At 45.0% G+C, this 25,005-nt stretch overlaps 1 protein-coding gene across 5 annotated transcripts; it reads right to left on the bottom strand.

Annotated features, from left to right (window-relative positions):
* Positions 1-339: 339 nt before the first annotated feature.
* Positions 340-24,442, bottom strand: LOC4801746 (diacylglycerol kinase theta). 5 transcript variants are annotated; one of them, XM_033380165.1, is made up of 18 exons: positions 24,014-24,442; positions 20,790-21,719; positions 13,776-13,855; positions 13,591-13,693; positions 13,139-13,245; positions 12,995-13,079; positions 12,722-12,922; positions 10,592-12,151; positions 9,745-10,071; positions 9,261-9,687; positions 8,867-9,188; positions 8,567-8,796; positions 8,352-8,500; positions 8,013-8,294; positions 7,036-7,321; positions 6,814-6,970; positions 6,639-6,746; positions 340-5,403 (listed from the first exon to the last, which is right to left on the bottom strand). In XM_033380165.1, exons 2-18 carry the CDS (start codon positions 20,899-20,901, stop codon positions 5,134-5,136), a joined length of 4,806 nt encoding a protein of 1,601 aa, XP_033236056.1. In that variant the 5' UTR covers positions 20,902-21,719; positions 24,014-24,442; the 3' UTR covers positions 340-5,133. The 5 variants fall into 5 exon arrangements, with proteins under 5 accessions (XP_033236056.1, XP_033236064.1, XP_033236062.1 ...); XM_033380173.1 differs by having other exon boundaries at positions 10,592-11,944; positions 24,014-24,441; XM_033380171.1 differs by having other exon boundaries at positions 8,115-8,294; positions 24,014-24,440.
* Between the last annotated feature and the right edge of the window lie 563 nt (positions 24,443-25,005).

The following is a 25,005-nucleotide window of genomic DNA, read 5'->3' as shown; positions in this document are numbered from 1 at the left end:
TTAGTGATGCTTTGTGTGATTAATTGGGAATATAATATAAAAATATATTTCGAAAAATGCAATTTGAATACTCTATTCATAGAGATACATATATACATAAAAACTGAACTTTCGACTAGTTTGAAGCGATGCTGGAGGGTGTATGCCTACAGATTGGGTATATAAAATTATTCTAGCTGGAGAACTACCTTTACAAGAGAGTAATAATATATCAAACCAAAGCTAGATTTCCCCAGAATAATTAAAACCCAATAATACCTACCTACATGAATTTCGTTGAATACTTACCAGTATTTCCTCCCATCCCACAATATTGTTGAGTAAATTAATACAATTTTGTTATTTCAGTTACATTTATTTTGCAGTTATTTTCCGTTCGTGTGTGTTGTGTTTTGTTGTTTGTTGATGTCTCTAAAGAATCTGTCGTAATGGCAAACGGAATTTTGGGGTTTCTTTGGATTTCTTATAGACTTTAAAGCGACGCTATTGTACATTTTACTTCAAATTCCGTATTTGCTTGCGTAGTCTGTTACAATTCAATTAACAATTTTATCAGGATTCTTCTGTTGCACTTCTGGAGCTCTCGCTCCTGCTAATCATCTCCCTTCCTTTAAATCTTTGCTTGCATCGAGTTTGTTGTTTCTTAATGTGGAGCAAAAATGGTGGAGTGGAAGATTGATATAGAGAAAAATAGTTTACTTGTACATTTATGGTATTTTCTTGTTACTCGTATATATGGTATCTGTATGTATATATGTATCGGCGCTCTGCTTAGGTCTTTGGTTTTCTGGCATCCATGAACAAATTCTTTACTTCACTTCCTTTCTTGGCGGCTCTCTTCAAATATTGGGTTCTCTTTGAAATATAATCTTTTTGTTTTTGTTTTTTCTTCTTCTTAATTCTAACACTACATCAATGTATGCACTATAATTAGTATTTTTAGTTGTTGTTTTTGGTATTTTCTTGTTTTTTGTTTTGTGTGGTTTGTAGAGTTTTGGATTTCTTTGAATAGCATATTATAGTAATTTCTCTTAAACTTAGCCTAGACTTTTGTTTTTTCTGTATTTTTTGTTTTTTTATTTGAAATATATTTAAAAACATAATATTTTGTGTTGTTCGTGTCATAACATAAATGAAAGTTGTGTGTTGGTTTGTGTGTTCTTGTTGCTGTGTTTCCTTGTGCGAAATGAGGCAAAATATCAAATCTCCTGCGGGCTGCGATTCAAATTGCCGGGGGCTAATCGATCCAAGTCGATTCAAGATGAGCCCGAACCTTGAATAATTGACGGGGACGCACGTCGCGGCGCCTACGGCGCATAGGGTCGTGCAATATCGGCTGAATAGTAGAGGAGTGTCCGAATTCGTAATGTGAAAATTAAGACAAAATAATAATTAAACTGCGCTGGCGTAGGGCGCATTTTAGTCAATCCATTGCACGGCCCACTGCTGGGGCAAGCCGCGGCGTGGCCCCCGCTCGGAGAGTGTACGGAAATCGGTGTGTGTCTTCTGATTAACCCCAAGCACTGAGCCCCTTAATCGCAGCCGGTCAAAGGTGATTTGTCGAACGCAAAACGAGTGTCTGGTGATAGGTCGAATTTTGGGTGTGCATCCCAATCTCCAGGGCCAGTCCGCAGCCTGGTCTGGGTATCGGTATGCCGCATTGGAATTTTGATGTCCACTGTTATGCGATTTCCGTGCTTTCATAACGGTGCGTGTGACGGTGAGACGCTTCTCGAAAAACTCAGTATTCTTATGGTTGTGTTGCGTGTAACTGTGGCCTTTGGTCGGGGGACGCCAAGTGCACTCCGCCGTTATTCTTCCGGTACTCAACAAAACGGAACCGGATATTCATGCACCCAACGGCCCCCCACTCGTGTGGTGTGGTAGGGATGAGCCGAGTGCGCGCCCGAATACCCGCTTGGGTGGAGACCGCGCACTCGACCCATCCCTACGCGATGGGGGTCTTCTTGTTTTCTTGTACAAACATACATATGCATGTACGAGACGTAAACGTAAAAATTAGTATATAAATTTCTCAAAAATTGTTTTCTTTATAAGCGTTTTAAAGTTGAAATTGTAGTTTTCGGATTTCCATCTTTCCATTCCGTTCTATCATCATCGTTCCTTCCATCTTCTTTCGCTACCTAGCTTCTCGTTCTTTTTTGTTTTCTTCGACATCCAAAAAGGTTTTTTTTTTACTTTTTGAGACAAATGCAAGTGAAATACTAACGCGCCGCCCAGTCGACTGACAGACAGACAAAAATCAGACTGAACTGACAGAAAGATCCATCTCTGCCTGTCAGTTTTTGCGCGGGCATGACGCCATTTCAATAAGCTTGAAAATGCATTCGTTTTCTTTAATTTTTTGTGTGTTATGTTTTTGTTTTAGTTTTAGTTGGCGCACAGCACCGGAGAAAATTTATACCAATTGCACAATCCAGACAGAATTTGCATTAAGCATCAACATCATATATGACCTATGCGTTTTTTGTGTTTGTGTTCCAATCGCGACATGTGCTATGCACTATGCCGTAGTATCCAATTTTTCCAATGGTTGCGTCCCAATTAGTAGTTTAACAAACTATGCAATTTGCAGCTTTTTCCTCTCTCGTAAGCGAATTCGAAAAGCGAATCGGATACAGAAATCAAAAGTTTCGTATAAATTTTCTCGCATCTGCTGAACGTGTGTCTTTTTCTAGTCCGGTGATTATATTTTTTGCTTCTTTGTATCCATGCAAAATCCCGAAGGATCTTTGCCACATGGAACAATATTCATTTACCTAATTGGTTTTCTTTTTTCTTGTCAATATTTTGTGGTTTTTCTTTTCTTTTCTTTTTACTTTCTTCTTTTCGCTTTGGTTTTTTTTTCAGTTTCATTTAGTTATAACAAACAATTTTCAACAATTTTGTACTTTTTGTTTTGTTTCTTTTTGGTTTTTCATTACATTTTCCCTGGTTCTTCATATTCTTCATATCCTTCAATGATCATGCATGCATGACTCTTCTTCCTTTATCATCCATCATCATTCCTCTCACGGCTTGCGGTTTTCTCTGTTTAACGGTATCACTAATCTGTTTCTGCTGTTTCTTACATAGGAACAAAACGAGAAGGAACATAATATTGAACTTGAATTTGATACATCTTCTCAGGACTATTGCGCTGAGTTTTAGAACAAAACCTCTATCTTCCCTAACATCTGTATACTATCTGCATATCTGTATATCGGATTTGTTGCTGGTTACTCTGACTGGTTCTGGACTGTACTGTATCTATTTCATAGGTTAACTTTCGTAGAGTCGCTGCACTATGAGGTACAGTTGTGTGTGCTTCGAGCTGTTTGAGTTTAACGTACTTCTTTCAGACACATGCGGAAATGCGGAAGGAAATGCGGTTGCGGGTCTGCTGAACTTTTGAACTTTTGGCATGACTTGGGATTCTTTATACATGGAGTGGAGTTTTGTTGTAGTAGAGTATAAGAGTGTTGTAAGAAGTAATTTTGATTACAGCTTTTGATTTGATTTGATTCGATTCGATTCTTGTTTGAGCTTGGACTCCGTCTATGGACTGTTGCTGTTTTCTGATCGTGGTTCTGGTTCTTTGGGTGGGTTCTGGGTACTCCTGCTTCTGCTTCTGCTGCTGTTTGGCGGTTGGTGGGGTGCTCAAGATGCATTTTGTGCGGCTGGTTTTTGGTTGGCTGGCTGGAATTAGCACGTTAAATCAGACGCTCGCTATACCATATTCAGAAATCCGTATTATTGCCCGTTCCGCCATCGCCCACGGCCCCATCGACCACCTCGTCCACGCTTGGCGGCAGGGCCAGCGACAGTTGGGGCGTCGCCGAGCCGGCAACGATCATGGTGGGTTCCGTGTTCCTGCGCTTCATTTTCAGCTTGTTCTTTTTCAACATCGTGGCCTACGTTAACGGTAGTTTTTATTTTGTTTTGAATCGTTTTTTGTGGTGCATCAATCACATTTCCATGAATGTTGGAATGCAATTCGTTTAGAAAAATTGATTTGTTTTTATCATTGATTTGATTTAAGAGTTAGGATTACAATACATATTTCGTGTGTAAACCGGAGCGCATAGATCGAGTAAGAAGAGCGTATATAGGTAAGTAGAGAAGTAGGTGGTGTTGTTGTGTGTTACAGTGTATTGTATTTTTGGAGAGAAAAGAGAGAGTAAGAAAATATATAGAGTTAACGTAACAGAAATCATGTGTCGATCCTAGAATTATAGTTGTTCCAAAAGCTAGATCGCAATAAAATTGGTTGAGAAATCAGGCAAAATGCAACTCAATAAACTAAATGGTTTTCATGTGATTCAATATTATTGATTGTATTATGATTGAAAAAAATGCTTGCAAGACCAAGAAAGAATATATGATATGGCATTTGCATAAAAATGTTACTTCTTTCTGTATTTGTTTAATATTTTCTCCTAGAAACAATAGAAAATAATTAAAAGCATGGACAACTGAAACAAAATTGTAGACAATTTCTAATCGCTGTGGGGGGTCTGTGCTGTGTACTGTGGTGTGGAGTGGTGTGTATTGTGGTGTTGTGTTGTGTGTTTTTAGTTTCTAATCAAGTTCAAAAGCGGTGGTCACTGTTCATCTTTGTGCAGAGTGGTGGATGGGTGGTTGGGTGGTTGGGTGGGTGTGTACTGTGGGTTTTGGTGGATTGTTCTCATATAGAGCTTCGGCGGCAGCCACTCCAGGGTCTCTCTGTTTATCTGTTTTTCAAATCTTGGCACCAATTGATTATTTACAATCCCTTCGCTTGTCAGCTATGCATACTCGTATTCAACCTTTTGGGTGTATGTATATTTACTCATAGGTGATTTGTTTTCGTTTCTTGTTAATGCTATACGTTTCTGTTGATTCTCTTTGAATGGAAGATTAAGTTTTAGTTTGCTTTCGCAATTGGAGTTTTGCTCTTGTTCTAAACATTACAATGATTACAAGAGGATGCTCGCTATGAATATGAACGACACGCCTCTGTTTTCCTGTTGCTTTTTGTGTGAATTAAGTTTACTGTTGCGCTTATAGTTTCGTCTCGTTTCGTTACTGTGACTATGGGAAAAAACAGGAAAACCAATATCTCAGGCCCGAGGCATAGGCGGAGGGCAAGCTCTAGGTGCTGCCAAAGCTAGGGGGCAGCACCATTGATGATGCCCCCGCAGCCTCCTTATCGCCGTTCTCTGGCAGCTGCTGCTGCTGCTGCTGCTGTTGCTGTTGCAATTGTAGTAGTTGCTGTTGCTGCTGTTGCTGCAATTGCTGCTGCTGCTGATGCTGTTGTGCCTGCGCCTGCTGCGACTGTGCCACAGAGAGACTCAGGACCGCTGGCGAGATATGCGGCTCCGTGAGGCGGCGCTTACTCTTCGTTTTCTTCAGCATGGTGGCCTGGATGTAGCATATAAAACACACACATGGGTCAAAACCAACATACACATACGCACACGCACACACACACACACACATTTAAAAGAGAGAATGCTACAAAGATATTGATTTTGTGTTTTTTTTTTTGTTTTTTCTGATTTTTTGTTAGTTTAGCTTTAGCATCTTATTCTTCAATCTCCGACAATCAATCCAACAAATGAAAGATGCACAAAAAACGTTGCTCGGTTATGCGGCTATATTTTACATGGTTTTTTTTTTTTGGGTGTGGTTTAGGGTGGTTGGGCGGGGCAGTGGCATGGATGTGCTCTATTTAATTACAACAAAGATCGGGCGGGACCAAAGGGACAAAATACATGTGGAAACATACAGGAACACGCATATCAAACACACACACACACACACACACACAGAATAAAGTACTTCTAAATCAATGGAATTCGGCTTGGTTTCATCTTTATAATTTATAAAGCGCCTCAGCACTATATCTTCACTTAATCAAAGCTCAATCGAACGATCATTCAGTTTTAGGAGTTTTAAAATTAAGATTTGTCAGCTATCGATTAATCGGAAATCGTTTCAGCCAGGACTATCAAATGCGGATTTTGGACTTTAATTAAGCAAAAACCAAAATTCGTTTAAATGAATAACGACCATTAATGGAATAACGGAAAATAGACTGTTATTTAACTATAGATAATTACGATAACTATATAATGGATTATTTTATCGAACTATTTTGTCTGCTTGCAAAAATCATTAATATTAAATTGAAATTTGGATAAATTGCGATATGCCATAATTTTTAGAGGGACATACCCTGATTCTGCCTGGGTCTGATTGTCTTCTTGTCTATAATTTTTATTCGATTTCTTAACTTTGAATTGCTTTAAGCGGGGCTTTATTTTCATAAGCTGTACCTATATAGATAGTCTCTAATTTGAACTGTCACGTATGCTCATACTTTTCTTTTCTATACGGTGTAACACTCAAATGCAGATAAATTGTGTGTGGAGGGGGAACACAAAAATGTGGCAGTGGAAATGTATGAGTAATACCAATAACGATCTGGCTCTGATCTGAGTATAGTATGTATGAATCAAATAATATATATGTACGAGTATATGTACACAACAGAAAATGTGGTAAATCTTAAGAAGCAGGCATGCCATAGAATTGGAACAAAGGAACAAAGGCTGGAGGACATGCAAGGCAACGAGAACATGGAGAAAACATACCTTGAGAGCCGACTTGAGGACCACAACATCGCCGGGACTCTGGATCCAGGGCTCGCCATCAACTTGAACGGGCATGTCCGTGTTCAGGTGTATTTTAATGTGGCCACCCTAAAGGCGATAGAATACCCTTTAGAATACATGGTTTTCACTAAAAGTAAGTAGAGTCCCAACGAACCTGAGCTATGCGCATGGCCGTGCGAATGCCCGACTGGATCTGGCCCAAATGGACAACGCCAGTGACTCCGACCACCTCCAGCATTCCATCGTAGTGGTTCGGGGTGGAGAATTGATCATCCTTGTCGGGACCCCAGGGGTTGGCGCCGCTGCCCCAGCTAAAAGGTCAAAGAGTTAGCAAGGGGTTTGAAACATTTGAAACGAAAAGGAATGATCGACATACCTCAATATATTCAAAATGATGATGCCATCAACTGGCGGCAGTTCCACAACCTTGCCGTCGACCTCCAGGCGCAGCTCCTTGTGCAGATCCTTGACCGCTTTGCGTCCGACGATCTTTCGGAGACCCATCTTGACGTAGTAGCCCTTGTTGCGGAGCCGCGAGTTGAATTGATTCGGATTCTCCTCTCGAGCATTGTGGAAGTCCAGGCACAGATCGGCATCGATCCCAATGCCAAAGTAGTTGTTCATCACAAAGATCTGTGAGTTGTCCTCGTTTTGTGCGCCACCTGCATGAGGGAGGACACATAGGAATGGAGAAGAATGCGTTAATTGGCAGCCATAAGGGAGTTCTCATAGACACATAGACACATGACACCGAACATACAATAGACACAACATCGAGATGAATATATCCATAAGTCTGTGGGGGTATACTTAATAAATTACCCACCAAATCCTTGATCCTCTTGGGAATTCTGTACTTTCTCAATGAAATACTTTACCTTCTGGGGAAAATAGAATAGAGATCTAGTGTTTCGGGCATGCAGATCGGCTGTACACATCGAAACTAAACAGCATTAATCATCATCAGATACCAAACATCTACGAAACACTTGGTGTATCTGAAAGGTGGGCTTGGTGGTTTTTGGTGATGCGGGTTTTGCAGGCTAAAACATATGTACATATGTTACAGCCGGAATATCTTATGATGAAGCACAGATGTAATTACAACGAACGCAGGGAAGGAATTGGATGGGTTTTATATGGATTCGTGATCTGGGGTGTTTGGGCTTGGGGCTTGCTTGGAGAGTGGTTTTTGGGTCGGATGAGTTCGATCAGTAGTTTGGGTTAAGACACTATAGACATCAATGTGGTTGGGTTGGTGGTTTTGTTGGATGGGTTTTCGGGGGTATAGATTTTAGTCTGTAGATTAAACAACGAACGAACGAACGGATTGTTTTGTAAGCACCAAATGACCTGATATATCACTCGATGTCAGAGCCGGTAATTGATGATGCTGATTGGTTTGTTGCGATTGCGATTGCGATAGATGTGCTTGGTGTGCCTTCTTCTTCTTACCGGTTGTTTGGGACGGCGCCTTCATGGCCGGCTCTTCGGGCTTATCCTCCGGATGGAAGACAACGGTCCAGCGATCCAGCCGTATCTCCTCGGCCTCGATCACATCCCGCAGCAAATTCAGCGGATCTTCGCCGCCGGTATAGCCAGAGCCCCAGCACAGGACCCGAGCCAAATCATTACCTAAACGACAAGGCTAAGTAAATGTTTTTACAAGATGACAGAATCTTTTGTGCTTACCCGTTCCGAGTGGAACAATGGCGCACGGTGGGCTAGAGCATTCCGAGTCCTGGCCAACATTGTCCAGACACTGCAGCACCCATCCAATGGTGCCGTCACCGCCACAAACCAGGATCTTGTAGTTGGTTATTTGGCGGAAAACATACAAACTGAAAGACGGAGACACATAGGTTACAATCTGTGGCGAATGGCTGGAGCTGCTGGCTTGGATTTACCCTGGCAGAGGACCTCCATTGTCCAGATCGAAAACCTGATAGGGATTCAGCAGCTTCCTGAAGCTCGAGATCAGCTCCAGGCCCTGGCAGCCGCCAGACTTGACATTGACAAAAACCAGCAGCGGTCGCACATCGGAGGGGACCATGCTGGGCTCAATGTTCGGCAAGAGCAGCACCAGCAGCTTCTTGTCCTCGATGATCGTCTCGCGGAGATTATAGAAGGCACGAACCTACATGGAACAGAAATGTAATAATTTAGAGGGACATCTGTCAAGAATCCATGAGCTTTTCAAGACCTACCGCCTTCTGGGCATCCTCAAAGGTCAGGACCACAGACCCATACTCGTAGTAGATGGGTCCAATGCTGATGAACTTGTTCTCATCAGTGACGTACTTGTTGAGGATTTGCTCGTAGTTTCGCTGCGAGAGCCCTGTGGGCAGATTGCCCACGAAGAGGGCAATGTTGGGTCCATGGGGATCCTGCTTGTGCTGCATGTAGAATCGCATCAGCTCCATTTGGCGTATTGAGTCCTTGCCCAGCTGTTTCATAATATCCCAGGGTCTCTCATTCCACGAGAGGATGCGTTCGGTAACGCCACGATCGAGCAGCACCTCCGAGCATCTAACAGATACAAAGAAAGATGAATTTAAAAGATGGAATAGGTTTATATGCTTAAAGACATGCTGTAAAGACCTGTAATCTTGTATCTGGTTATCCTGCAGCCCGAACTTGTCCAGCGCATCACGTATCAAATCCTTAATGACTGTGTTATTATCTACAGGAACACTGACATAGGGATCCTCCAGTGCACACTGCAGCTTCCCAGGATACACACGCACATGGCCCTTTTCCTTGTCGTGAAACCGAACGTATATTGCCGGTCGCTTGCCCTCCAAGTGCACAAGACTCAGCACTGGTGTTGGGTCCAGCATCGGGGTATCCTCCATGCCAGCGGGGGCATACATATCGGTCAGATAGAAGGCCTGCGGATCGCGAGTGATGTGGAAGGCCCGCAGCGCGGTGGTCAGTAGCTGCTCCAGCGTATACGTCCGCTGCACGATGATCACGCGGTACTGTTGGCGTCGGAATGAGTTGTTGCCATCGAAAACCTTGATCATCTCTGTAAGGGAAAGAGTTGAATTGCGTTCCTTGGGCTTCTCTGGGGATTAGATCTTACCTATATCCTTCTCCTCGCGCTCCTTTTCCTTCTTCTCGCGGTCCCTTTCCATTTTGGCTTCTGACTTGGCATCCGACTTGTGGCCGGCGGAATCGGGCCTACTATAGTGGCCGGAAGATCCTCCGCCACCACCACCACCGCCCGATGGTGCCGCAGATCCACCAGCAGTGCTGGAGCCTCCTCCGCCGCCTCCACTGCCACTGGCACCTCCTCTTTCGCCTCCACCTCCACTGCTGGGTCCATGCCCCGATTCGGTCTTGCTGGCGGACTCCTCATCCTTGAAGCGAGGCGTATCGCCACTGCTGAACTCCTCGGATATACTGCGTGCTGTTCGGTCAACGGGAGGAGAGATAGAGAGAGAGGGCTTTAGTCGCTGGAGAGGAGCATCCCGAGTGGAGGATGGCATTGATTTTAGTAGCAACAAAAGCGAATCAATCCGCTTGAATGATCCTCGTGTTAGCGACATTTGAGCATGCGAGTGTTAGAGGTTATGGGTTAGTGGTTGATGCGGATGCGGATGCGGATGGTGCAAACGATGGTTAGATGGTTAGTGATTCGAGTGATTCGAATGGTTCGAATGGTTAGATGGTTAGTGATTTGAATGGCTCGAGTGGGTTAGTGATTGGCTTGGCTCAAAATGAAACGAATAACGAATAACGAAACCAAAACCAAAACAGAGGTTTTTTTGTTAGCGCAAAACTAGAGAACGGAACGGAAAACAGGAACCAAGACTGCAACGAAACTCGAGCGGATCTCCGGCACCTGGCACCAGGGACAGACACAAACAGAGACAGACAGAAAGAGAGGCAAAAGAGTAACAGGGAGAGAGAGAGAGAGAGCGGTTCACCTCTGCGCTTCTGGTAGCGCGGCTTGCGCCAGCCGACGGAGAGGCCACGCACGTGCCGCAGGAGTCGCCCCAGGACATGGCCATCGCTGGCGTCGCTGGCCCGCGATCGACTGCTGGCACCGCCATCGCTGATGTCGCCGGCAAAGGCCGCCAGATCGTCGCTCTGGCCGCCGGGCCGATCGTCCAGGTAGAGATCATCGAAGCACACATCATCATCCACATCAGTGGCATCGTGGCCACCACTGCGGCGCGCCAGCATGTGGTAGTTGTCGTCATACGGCCTGTAGTTCCCATCCTCGTCCTGGATGGTGATCTCTATGTTCTGCGACAGCCTGTCCAGGCTGTAGTTGCTCTTCACACCGCCGCCACCGCCCGCCACGCCACCGCCTGCCGTGTTCTTGGGCGATCTCTTGGATCGCCGCCGGAACAGACCGCGTCCGTACTTCTTGTAGCGGGACACACTGACGCCTGGCTCCTGGAAGGACTTGCTCCGTCCCACGGGTGAGAGCTGGAGCAGTGTGTGCGTGAGGGAGCCGCTGGCCGGGGCTGAGGGCGAGGCCGAGGAGCAGTCGCTGGAGTTGGGCGAACTCAGGGATCCGCCCTTTCCGCCCACCTTGTGTTTGTGCTTCGAGACACTGAGTATGGTCTTGGGCTTGGGCTTGGCCGCCAGAGCGGCCCCAGTCTTAGGATTTGGGCTATTAGCAGCGGCAGTGGCAGTGGCATTGGCAGGTGCAGCTGCGGTGCCTGTGACAGCTACTGTGGGTGGGTGGGCAGTTCTGGAGGCATGGGAGGTGTTACTATTACTACTATTATAGCTAAGGTTGCTGATCAGATTCATGCTGGAGTCGAGCTCATCCGTGTTCGTCAGCTCGCCCCCTGTGTCCGAGGTCTCGTAGCAGCTTTCCCGCGGCGCCGTCTCCATCTCCACATCGCCGTGGTAGTCCGTCTCGCTGACTTCCCGTGGCTGCCGGCGGGCGGCTCTTTCCCGCCGGCGCAGGGACACGTCGCAGTGATCGTAGTCGTCGCTGATGTCGCCACCGCTTATATCACAGACACCGCCATCCACCTCGTCTTCATCCTCCTCATCGTCCTCCTCGCTTTGAGAAATACCACCGCCGCGCTTCCGTCGCCTCCTGCCGGGTCCCAGCTTCCGGAAGATGCTCGTGTAGAGCAGATGCAGCGAGGAGTTGGTCGACGGCGACTTTTGCAGCGGGCCCAGGACGTTCGAGGTGGATGTCGTCAGCTGCAGGGCGCTGTCCGCCTCCGTTGCAACGTAGTCTTCGTCCTCATCCTCCTCCTGATCGTCGTCGGGGCGGTCCTGGTCCGGTTCCAGCTCGGTGCTCGTCTCTCCCACTGTCAGCGAGGGTGTGGGCGAGTGGCAGAGCGAGATGGAGCCGCAGGATGTGGGCGTGGGCGGTGATGAAAGGAGAAAATGTTGTTTCGATTGCTCAAGACGCTGCCGATGAAGCTCGAGCAGCTCCCTGAGGCAAACCACACCTGGCACCGTTCCAGACCCCGTTCCAGAACCTGGTCCCGAACCAGCACTGAGATCCGGACTGGCTGCCGGACGCACCCACATACACATATTCACATTATTCAACCGAAAAGAGAGACATTAACGCAAGAGAGAGGAGAGAGAGAAAAAAAGAACAAACAAATAAATCAAAAATCAAAAACGTAAAAAATCAAAGGAACAAAAACGTAAGAGAATCTTTTGGTGGAGTTTTTTTTAAGAGAGTGGGTTCTGCAGATGATCTGAGAGATGAGGGCGTGGATGAGCTGGAGGCGATGTGAAATTCTGAGTTCTGAGTGTGAACACAACATCGAGAGCTGCTGCTTGAGGGTTTCTTTCCTTTTCTTTATATGTTTTTGTTGTCGGGTGAGTAGTGGGTAAGTGGAAGATATTGCATCTTAACAAAAATATTTCCTGAATTTCAGAAATCTCGATGGTAAAGTAATCCGAAAATGGACGCATTTTCAGGATAATTTTGATATTAACAGGTGAAGAAAATGCCTGAAATGTGGAAGCCTTTTTCTGATCACCAATTCGAAAAAACACATTCAGAAATTGAGGAAATATTCGTGAAACCCTGGGGTACATCGTATACCCCTATTTTGGTTGATACTTACGACACGAATAGTCACGCACGAGCGTCGTTTTCGACTTGACCTGGACGCCGATGATCGCCTCGATGGGCACCTCGGTGCGTGGTATCGAGACTGAATGCGGAGGTAAGTAGATAGGTTGTAGAATACCAAAATTACATTCGGTTGGCAGGTACATGCGACATCCGGCATGGGTGGTCATGCCACACCACTCGCAGCGATAGCCTGAGCGAAAACCACATTGAAATAACATTATTTATCAATAAATAATCGTTTTATTGTAGTGGTCCCACTCACCAGTGAGACATTCCGATGACCAACAGGTCTTCTTGCAGTATGCGCATTTGGACGTTGATGGAAGATTGCCCTCTCGCCAGTGGTGCTGTTGTAAGGGATAACATTGCTCGATCGGTGTGCGAGATCTACTGGATTTATACTCACTTGATGCTTCACATTAAGCAGCTCCTTGCCGGGCACATAGGTGGCATTCTCTGTGCAATCGGGCACGGCAAAATCTTGGCACTCAATATGCGCGAAATATTCGCAAACTGTGAATAAAAAATGCATTAGATTCATAAATAAGACTCTGCGATATACGGATTCCACTGGGACCCATTCCCTATAAACGAACGGATGCATTCACCAATCAATTGCCAGTCACGTGTGAGCGTGGGAGGCAACATCCTAGTGGAACCAATATCATTCGAGAAATTACTAAGGAAACTGTAACATTTGTTGGTTCACAAACATACGCGTATCGATCGTTTTCTAACAATGGATCATCGTTCAATATAGCAACTGACATGATGGCTGACAACCTGACAACACAACCAGCGGAGTACGTGTCAAGTCCGATGTGGCACATGGAGATGGAGGACAGGACTGTCACTTACCTAGACAATGCACCGCTGGCGTTTCATCCAATCGCTTACGGCAAACTGTGCAGAATTTCCTCTTGTGATGGGTTGGCTCGGACCAACAATGGGCAACGGGATTCTGTACGCAATGACACGATGACAGTCGACACAGTTATAATCATCTGAATAGCAGGCAATGTGTGTTGGATATATGTACGTACCTTTATAATGCATGGAGCGATGCCGGAACAGGGTGTTACCACATTCGTGACACATCGTTCGTGTATGATAAAGTTGCAAACTGCAAGCAGGAGAGAGATAGAGAGAAGGCATGTCAGTGGAAGTTCTTTCTTTTCACGGCAATCACAATGGTTCACGTTTATCTAAAAAAGCAGACCTATCTCATCTTCCCATTGTGCCCCCGAACAAATTGGTATTTAAAATTCCAAGTCCCTTAGCCCCGCAACCGCAGCCGAAACCACACAGTCACCGCGTCATTGCCAGCAGCCTGCACTGTGTGCCCCATTCATGCTAGCAGTTGCCCCGAGTTCATGGACGAAGACACATTCATTGAAGTTTCCCGTGCACCCACACCACAACACACCACACCTTTGGCCATGAGCCTATGGGCCCACAAAGGAATAGAGGGAGATCACTGCACTAGCAGACCCCGAAGCAAAAGCGAAAGTAAGGCAAGAGTGAGAGAACTGCAGGCACTGCAAAGTTCTCCTCTCGCTTCGGTTCCTTCACTTGCTCTCATTTGAGTACTGGCGAAACGAGGTAGCGGCTAATTTGCACATAGGTTATACCTGAAAGCCCTCTTTTAATCCACAAGTACAACATGGGATTGACGTGATTACTCAATCTTGCTCATCTACTGAATCTACAGAAAACCAAATGCCAAGTACCGTCTAGTTTATACAGGGCTTAAAATATGGTATTTGAACGATGAGTTGCCCTCTTCCTTTCCCTCTCCCTCTGCACACCATGCTCTTTGAATGCCAAGCGAATCACAAAGGATCAAAAACAAAAAAAAAGGAAACCAAATCTATGAAAAAGTGTGGTATATAAAACTTTGTACATACATATGTATGTACTATTGGTGTGAGTGTTCGTTTTTGTGCTAGCTTAACATAGATATCATAGTTCTATTTTTAGCATTGCGTAAAAGTTGTGCGGAGAATAGACATACATATGTACATATGCTAGCGTGTGTGTATATGTAACTGCATAATTATCTTTGTGTGCAGCAACAGCAGCAGAAGCCGCTGGGGGGAGGGGCGACGAAAAAGAAGCAGAAAACTAGGCCGCTGACCTGAGGCGCATCTCTGACGTCACGACTGAACTCGTGAATGCCGCCGCTGCCAGCCAACTTTTAGTTTTTGTACACAAGTGCATATACATACATACAAACGTACGTACAATAAAGCAAGCAGTGCACGACGGAGGACAAACGTGACGCGCGTCATGGACTCAATGCAGTTGCACGCAAAAAGAAACACGAAAATATAACTGTAAGTTGATAGCGTGTCCTCTCGCTCTCGCCTGGGGTTTCTCGTGTTTGCTTGAGTTTATGGCGAATATTGGTATACCCTTGCAGAAAGGATATTGTTATTTTAAATAGATATTTGCTGCAGAGAGTAATATCCCCTCCAGGTCCTTCAGTTTTAAAGATATTCAGTGGAAACTTTTCCCATAACATTATCACTACACTCAAAAAAGATTACTAAAACCTAAATTTATTATAAAATTTAGCTGAAACGTAGTGTGTTTGTTAGAAAAACTTGTATGTATCTAAAAACTTTAGAAAATTTATTTTTTGTCTGAGAAAACGCTTGTTTTTTTAAGATATTCCAACTAAATTTAATCAGCTGTTCCCTACCTTTAGGCGATCATAGAACTATAAGAGTATAACAATCTTCCGCCCCTGAAGCTAGCCTTAATTTTCGTGTTTTTGCATTGCATGTGCATAAATGATGGCAGAATGGAAGAAAGGGTGTGTTGGGTGCCAGCTACGAAGTGGCTTGGGGACTGGCGGACTACCCTGCAAAAGCAACAGCTGAGTCAACTCTGCCGCCGCGTATACACGCCCCTGTGGGGGGTCATAGCATAACGGTACATCTTCTACGCTTTTGCCCGTTCCCTTGATTCTCTTTGTTGCATACACTTGCATTATGTATACCAAAAAATATCTGTGTACTTCTCCCACTCTCTCTCTCCCTCTCTGGCGCTCACACGCTGTCGCTCTTTCTCTGTTACTCTCTTTTAGATAAGAATAAGCAGACAATTAGGCAGAGAGGAAGAGAGTCTGAGAAGCTGCGACGCCAACGCATGGGGAAATTTTCGAAATGGTTTTCTTTGGTTTTTGTATTCCCGTTTTTTCGTGCGTGCTGCTGTGGGGAAAATTGTGTCTGTGGAAACTCAACACACTTTTACTTTTACAGTTTCCTTTCTTGCGTCTCGTTTCGTTTCGTTTCGTTTCTTTTGGGGCAATAAAACCAAGAATAACAAAAGGGAAAGCAGAACAACAAGAAGAAGTAGAGGCAGCACAAAGCCAAATTTAAAGCACACACACACACACACACATGCCGTACTACTTGCTAGAAGATGGGGTGAGTGGCGGAAGAGAGAAGGAGCGGGAGTTTTTGGAGGTTAGGGACAATTGAATATACGCACAAGTTGACATGCGTAGTCCGTGAAGAAGAAGAACAATTAAAATGGATATACATGTGTATGTACGAGTATTTTCGCCAACGGGAGGGAGAGTTATACAATTCAATTGTGGAAGAAGAAGAAACAGAGGAGAAAGAACTCTCCTTCTGGCTTAAAAATAGCTGTTCATAAGCATAAGCATACATATGTACATGCAAAGACATGAACGCACATATGTACATACATATGAATGTAAATATACGCAGATGAAGTGACGCATGACGGAGAGCATACATGTTCTATTTGTCCCACTCCCACTCCCGCACTTAGTGGTGCTGCTGCAACTTCGATGGCAACCAAATTCAATATCAATTTCATTTCAATCTGATTGCCCCTTTTGATTGAAGCATTCATCATCCCACAGATTGCAGAACAAATGGTACATCCAATGAGAAAATCGTAATGCAATTTGTGCTGCTGCTGCTGATGATGCTGCTTCTGCATGCAAACTGCGGTTTATTTATAGACCCCCCTCGAAATAGCAGCACAAAAATACTGCAGAGATGTGTATAAAAAACCATACATTCATGCATGCATATGTACAATCATATTTACATAAGGTACATGCAAATTATAGGTCTAATTATAAATGAGGCAGTGCTTTACCGCACTTCAACCCACACAACCCACGCACATGCACTGAACGGTCCGTCCCTATGGGAAAAGGATGCAGCGTGACGTGACGTTGATGCCGTTAGCATCCTCCGCTCTCCCCTCTCCCCCCAAGCTGTGCACTGCTTTCCACTTTCAATGCTTGACACTGCTTGACTGACATACAATCGGATTTTGGTTTGTTTTTGCTTTTGTTCGGAGGCAGGCCAGGCGCACCTACATACGAGTACGCTGCCTGTTAAACTCTTCAGACTCTGGAGTGCAACGTCAGCAGTGCCCTCCCTTCTGAGTTGTTCCATTCCTCCTCCATCTGTTGCCTTTCACCCTCTTCCATTCCTCCATGTTCTACCCCTCCACCTTTTCAATACCGCCATCTTATGCCTCTCACCCTCTCCCTTCCGTCCATCTTCTGTTGTTGGCTGTCGAAGTGCCAGCCAAACTGACGACCGCCCCGACCCCAAAAAATCGGTTCTTATAGATATGCCCTTTCAACGGGGAAGTAGACTAGATGTCATTTGGTTGGTTGGGACATTTGTGATTATTCTAAGGGATATATTAGAAGGATTTTTTTAGATCCCCGCACACTATTCTACTTACTACCTCCCTACCAGTTATTCCTGTCTTGAGAATATCCGTATCATATGTATCTCTATAACACCCCATCGGAAGTGTATATTTGCTTCGATTTCATGAGTTTCCCTCACTTTTCATGCTCTCGTTTTTCCATTCAGTTGGGTTATGAATGAACAGCGTCGAGAACGAGGCAATTAACAAGGCAAAACCCCCATCCAACCCCAGCCCCACACGACCCCCATCTCCACTGCCCCGTTCAACCTCAACCTCAGGCACGACCGCCCGTTTGGTTTTTGGTTCCGCTGTCGCCGTCATTTGCCATGGCGGCCATTGATGACGCACTTTTAGCCCTTCGCTGCTATCGGTGGCAGCACTTTCTCGCTGTGGGAGGTGGGGAGGTTGGGTGGTGGGTGGTGGGTAGGGGGTGGTGTGTTGGTTCAGGGGCACTCGCAGCGGCTTGGGGTAGGGGGTGCATAGCCGGCTTGCAACCAGTCCACAGCCCACATGCATCCACAATTGGATTTCGGTGCGCACCTGCTGCTGCTTCACTGAGAGACCCCCCTTCCGCTTCGCTCCTCCTGGAAAACCAATTGAAATGTTGCCTGCGGCATGCAGCTGCATCTGTGTGTGCGCATCTGTATCTGTGCACTTTGCATTTGACCTACTTTCGCGAGAGCCTGTGCCTGTGCCTGTGCTTGGTTTCGAGCCCGGATCCGGGCACAGAGCCTTGTCGTCCCGGTCCTGGCGTACAGAGAGATACAGCTTTGGATTCGGGCTCACACTGCCAGGAGGGTTCTTCGCGTTTCGTTTTGTCCAATTAAATGTGCAACTCAATTATCCTCCACATCAGCGCCTCCTCCTCCGCTCCATTTCCAATTTCCAATTTACATTTGGACAACAACGCTGCGTATGCGTGATGATGATTTCCCGAGAACCAGAGACGCCCCCGAGGGTATGCAACACGAATTTAGCTCGCAAATATCCATCATTTCTGTGGGGATTATCCTACTATACTAAGATATAACTGTAGCATTATTTATGTTCAAAAGAAAGGGTCTTTCGGTTACGATGAGCTTCAACAGACTATGGGCTCTAACAAGTGCTCCTCTTCGCACGTTGGATTATTGAAGTATGGGACTCCTGTTGCACAATCATAAAACGAAGCATTATCTACCTATTTAAATAGTCATACCGATTGTATCTCTTGCAAATTCTCGAACTTCTCGAACATTCACAGGAATTGTGTTCAATAGGACAGTAGACTGCGATCTTCTAGGGTTCCTTCGTGAAAATGATAACGTACTACAGGTACATATGTATATGTCGTTAGAAACCAACCGTTAGATCATAGGCCTTTAAGGACCATCATCTTGATTTATTAGAAAAATAGAAGGGCTCCCTATTTCAGTCCTTCTGGTATGAAAAATTGGTTTTCTTAACCCCGTCAGCAGATGGTAGATTCGTGCATGACTTAATTCCATAGTCGTTCTAGAAACTATGTGCTATTTTCCAAATTTCAAAGCTTGAAGTCTTGAAGAATCCATTAACAACTTTGGAGATCTGTTTAGTAAGTTGTTAATAGCTAAACCGGGTCGGGTCGTGTCTTTCTTGTGGCAAATGGCAGCTAATTGTGTGAGATATATATGGTTAGGGGGCAAGAGCATGGAGATGGAGATGGGGCGCGCGCTCGCTGAAACTATAAACATTATCGCGCTGCCACATAAAATGGGAAGCGCGATTCGCAAATCGCGATAATTATAATAATAGCAGCAACACAAATCGCCTGCAAAAATAAACGAAATGAAAATAGAAAGAGGCGGCAAGAGGTTCAGTTTGAGGCGAGGCGCCCAACACGCTTCCAATTGGGAGAGTCAAATGATTCCATGACTGGCCTCCACGTCCAGTTCGTTCGATACTCTGTTCTCTGTTCGGTTTTATAGCGATTTCCATGGCAATGGCTCATCAATATATACCGAGTATTTTCATATATATATATATATGTATCTTGTATACGGAGAATCGGAGCTGTCTATGACGTCGTTTGGGGCTCTGTGCTCACGTCATGGCACGACACGGCCAACAGCCGCACAATTTGGAAACGTTCAAACGCGCACACTTCTCGGCCACAAATAGACCGATGATGCTGCCTGCCTGCCTGCCTGCCAGCCTCTTATTGTAGATATATCTTACGTAGATGCCACTGCTGATTCCGATTCTGATGCTGGATGTTGGATGCTCTCCTGAAGTTCTGTCGGACTTCCCGCTCTCGAAAGATGACCAACCGCCTGGGCCCGATGACGTTGATGGCTGCACAGACCAATAGTCTTTGTTTTTACAACACCCGCCCCTCTCGTCCCCATCCATCTTCCCATCCGCGTTTCCATTTCCAAGTTTATGGCAATTTAAAAAGTATTTTGAAAACTAGACGAAATGTATTTTTACATCTGCCGTTTGCCACCGAAGATGCTCCTCCGATGATGATGATTTGCGTGCTGCCGTTTTCCCGCTTTTCGGTTGTGTTTAGTGCTCGTTAATTACAACTTATGTCTATTGCTCGTACTATACAGGGGCGCATCAGAGAGGAGGGGTCTACTTTGCAGAGATACCCAAAAAGTTCTGAGAGTTTTACCAAAGAAAACTTTGTTTTAAGAGTTGAAAGAATAAATTGTGAGGGGGAAAACGCATGGAGAGAAGGTAACTTCAAACATATAATTTTATCCAAAATCCTAGATCATTGTTCCCGGCCCGTTCCAGCTTATCTTTCGATTTGCCAAGGCATCGTCAAGTATATCTTTGGATTCCCACTACACTTTTCGGAACTATTAGATTATATTTCAGCGGAATTGTTCAAAACCATATGATAGATTTCATAAAAATACTCCATCTTTGAATCTCCATGATGGATGCAACTTAACCTTATTTTATTAAAGATTGATCCCACAATCGAACTTCTAAGAAGGCAAAAGGAATTCTCTACAAAATGCACCAGCATATGCATAGCATATGTGGGTAGATCAAATCTAGATCTGCAACATGAAGAGGTCCAACCAACAGTAAGCCGAAACTTCTTATGGGGATCTCCGCCGAGGAATTCTGCCCCATGACGAGCGATTCGTGTATATAGAATCTACTCTAACTATAGCCTTTTCTGTGAATTGCTATGAATCAGTAATGGAATTCCTTATCATATGCCATGATCCCATCTATTTAATCAGTTTGATTTATAAATCCCTCTTAGAAGAACATTTTGAAAACTCTTTCATATAGGACAAATTCTCTGTAGAAAGTTTTCCCCTCATTAAGCTGAAATGGTCAGAGTTCTTAATAGCGATACTCACCTTCGCATATGTAGCCCTGCTGGATGAGGCCCCAGAGCAGATCCGAGCAGTGATGACAGTACGTTGGCTTATGAAATGTCTTCTTCACGAATGAATGCCCACCATCCGCCATTTTGTTTGTCGAAGTACCGCTGCGGCTGCTCAATTCGGTGCCTCTCGCCGCTCTTCTATTTTGCCTTTCGTTTTGGGTGAGGCTTTCCAACTGTTTTTTTGTTTTTTGTTTCTGTTTCTTCTGCGGCTGCTTCCTCCCTTGTTTCTTCTGTGGCTGCTTCTTCTCCTCTCTTTCTTCGGTGTGTATAACGGTAGTGTCGTCAGGAGCCCTCTAGAGGATGCCGGCGCAACTTAGGCGGCCGCTGCAGCGTCTGCTGAGCGTCTGCTGCTGGTAAACAACGCCAGCTGCGGCAGCGCTGTCGTTGGGATCAGCGCGTAGGCGTAGGCTAGCAGATCCCGTTGCTCCTCCTGATCTGCTCTTCTGCTGCTGCTGCTGCTGCTCCTGCCTCTGCTGCTGCTTCTCCTGGATTGCTGCTGCTGCACTGCCTGCTCTGGATACTGCTGCTGCTGCTGCTGCTGACGACAAAAGCTCTGACAAATGGAGGACAACGACGACGACGACAAAAGTGACGACGACGACGGCTGCATTTTCATCCATTGGTCCTCCAGGTGGCGTTTCCTTTATCCAGACATTTGCTAGCCGGAAATTCGATTTTCTTTTGTTTGGTTTGTGTTGTTGTTATTTTTGATTTTATGTTAATTTTGTTGCGTTTAGAAGGCTATATATCTATATACATACATTAAGCAAGTCTGAGTGTATAATATTTATATGGTTTTATGGCATTTTCTATATTTGGTTTTGTTTTATTCGGTTTTTCCGCTCTCTGTTTTGGTGGAGTTTTTTGGTTACTTATTTACAATCTGGCAAAGATTTCTGCACTAAAGAAAAATACACAAATTCATTATTTCCTTGTGTCGTTTGCACAGTTTTTTGTTTTATTTTCATTTTGGTTGGTTTTCATTTCACTTTTCCCACACGCGAGGCACAATTCTTTCACTTTTTGTCGCTTCTAAATGCAGCAGAAGCGAAACTGTGTTTTCTTTCGGACTCTTTTCCTTTGTGCCTGTTCTCCTATTGCTTCTCCTACTTCTTCTGATTCCTCATTTTGCTGCCTGCCTTGCTGCTGCGCTGCGCTGCTACGTGGGCGCCATCGCACCGCACCCCCCTTTAACAGAAACAACCGTTTCCAGATAATAAAATCCACACAAGCGGGAGAGAGAAAGTGGAGTTGCTGAGAGAAAGCTATGGGAAGAGAGGAGTTTCCGGGGAAGAGAGGCTATGAAGGGAGAGAGAGCGAAAGGTTGAGTTGCTGTGGGAGAGCACTGCGCAAGAGAGGGAGAGGCAGAGGATAAGAGCCCGCAGAGAGTGCGTCGCGCGTCATGCGTGGTGAGTTTTTCGGCCGAAAGTTCCCGTTATTCCAAGCACCATAAAAAAGCAGTAGACCATCAATATAATAATAGAAGTGGCAAAAATATGATATCAACAGCCTGGCCCTCTAAAATGAGAGAGAGAAAGCAACAGAGCTCAAGAGCGAAAAAGATAGTAGCACTGCACTTTGGTTTTTTTGCGTTTCGTTTTTCTTGCTTTTCACCAAAAGTATTTTTTCTCACTGACTTTCGCCCTCAAGTATGCAACATGTTTTCTCACTGCGAACAGCACCACTCCTACAGCCACCCGCCACACACCCACAACCCACTTTTGAAGGGGAAGGACTCGCACTGCCCCAAGGACAAACCAGTCAAATATTATATCATCCAGTGCCTAATAATAGACGAGCACAACGTTAACGGCACTTGAAATTATTCAGCTCGATGACAGTAACCGACGACAGCTTAGCGGATAGCCCCACTCAGGCTTTGGAGATACTCTTACAATATATCTGACGACGTGGAATGTGCCCATATCCATGTCGCAAGCAAGTCCAAGTCCATGTCCTGGCTGCTGCTGCTGCTGGGGCCTCAAGATGCGCGTCATGCGCACACTGGAACTCACCTCCACCCCAAAATCCACCACACAGGCACAGCAGCGGGTCCTCAAGTTTAAGGACAAAGTGTATTTCTACAAGGTGAGGAGCATGAGCATTCCACATTCCCAAGTTGCTTATTTTCTGAGCCACTCTCTCATTCTGGTACAAAATACGCTCTGATTGTGAGAGCGCTTTTTGGCAAAGGCTTTCCACATTCTATGCACTTTTGTCAATGGATAAATCACAAATTTATTGCAAACTTGTATCTTCTGATCAGATCGCGGAGAGAGAGCGCAACAGCTAATGTAAAGGAGGAAATATTTATGCTGCCTTTTCTTTTGGGAAGATCCGAAAGAAAGAGATGCAAAGAGATAATGGTACTTCGGGTGCTTGCTGCTGCTGCTGCTGCTACTGTGTGCTCGTGTGGAGGGGCTATACAAACACGCAGTACTGTTATAGATGTGGATGTATGTGTATCTATAGACAAAAGCAGGCGGCAGTACTTCGCACCCACAGCGGGCCGTGGCGCCCATTCGAATGCCCCCCTACACGTCTCTCATAACAGTACTCCCTCTCTCCCACCCACTCTCTCTCTCTCTCTCTCTTTCCTTGGCGCAATGCTGCGCGCTTCGCTCTTTTCGGGTCGCATGAGCAAATCGCAATAGATAGAGAATTTTTTTCTTCCTTCTTCTTTGGTGGCGCGGCCTGCTGCTCCTGGTTTATTCCTTGCCCCACACACACACCCGAACACACGCTCACATACACTCTGGATGGCCTTGTCTTTGGTGTGTTTTTTGTATTTTCAGGGCTAAACACTTGAAAAACAGGTGAATAGCAGGCAGCGTTGGCAGGCCTTTGATAGAACTTTTATGGCTAGATCTTAGAGTTAGGCCTTCTCAGCGGCCACTGCCTGGAATTTTTTTTCAGCCTACGCTCCCGCACTTTGCACATATGACAACGTAATTTTCACACAAACACGCACACAACACACACTCCCCCTCCTAGAGAGAGAGTGAGCGAGAGCGAAAGAGAAGAGAGTCGGGAATTTTATGTACCATATATTTTCCACGGGACTTCGGGGGCCAGACAACGGTCGCCACTGAAGCTGCAAAATTTTTTTGCACACACAATTTTTCACATTTTCATAATTTTTAAAGATTTTCACTTCGGGTTTTCCACGCGTTTTTCTCAATAGGCGTTCCGTACCTTACTGTTATTCCCGTTGTCCCGTCTTTCCGTTAATCTTTTTTTTTTTTTGCTGGATTACATTTTTTGTGCGCTCTGCGGTTGCTGCCACTTTTGCCACTGCCACGGGGGGGCTGTGTTCTTTTTTTGTGTGGAAAATTTTCACCGATTCGAGCAGAGTTTCCTTCTTTTCTTGTACATTTTTCTTTGCTTTGTGTGTGGTGTGTGAAAATTTTCTTCTTCTCTCCTGTGCGCTGCCGCTGCTGCTATTCTGTGCTGTGTGTGGCAGTGCCCCGTAAACCGAAACTGCTGGCTGGCTGACGCTGGCCCGTTGGATTCGGCCTCTCGCGCTGCACGAAAAATGGGAAAACTGTTTGTTCTGTTCGGGCCATAAAAGAGCGCGCATGCGCCTACTGAATCTTCATTTCGCACATTTCTTATCACCTAAGCTGTCAAACTGACGGAATTCACGTCTCACAGTGGCGCCCTTTCCCGATTAACATTGGAAAACCCGAAATATAAATTCAAAAACGTATTCAGTATCGATAGGCGATTTATTGTTGATTGGTTTCCATATTTCTACGTTTTTTTCGGGCTTCTATGAGCCTTAAACCTGAAGCTAAAATACTGTCTGTTGAAAAATATTGAAGGCACTTCTTTCTTCATTCTTATTTGGCAAGTATGATTATGCTTCATGATAAGAAGTGATATAACGATATTCTATTCAGAGAAAACATGTACCTCCATATAAAATGTAATCCATTGTATTATAACTATCTATTTTTTTTTTTCACAGGTACAAATGACTGAAAAATAGCTGCTGTTAAAACTGTCATCCGTGTAAAGTTATTATTGGGTAATAAAAAAATTAACAATAATATTTTGGATAACAACGTTTACTAATGCTTCTGTTACCTTTCCTTTTATGTACCCTGGGATAGGAATCACCTCTACTGAATCCAATTCTAATGTTAAGTGTCTCTCCCGCTCCCACAGCTCTCTCCCACTAGCTT

This window comes from Drosophila pseudoobscura, chromosome 2 (genome assembly GCF_009870125.1).
Source record: "Drosophila pseudoobscura strain MV-25-SWS-2005 chromosome 2, UCI_Dpse_MV25, whole genome shotgun sequence".
Classification (NCBI taxonomy): Eukaryota; Metazoa; Arthropoda; class Insecta; order Diptera; family Drosophilidae; genus Drosophila; species Drosophila pseudoobscura.
Note: the sequence above shows the minus strand (reverse complement) of the source record. Positions and strands in the feature narration are given on the sequence as shown.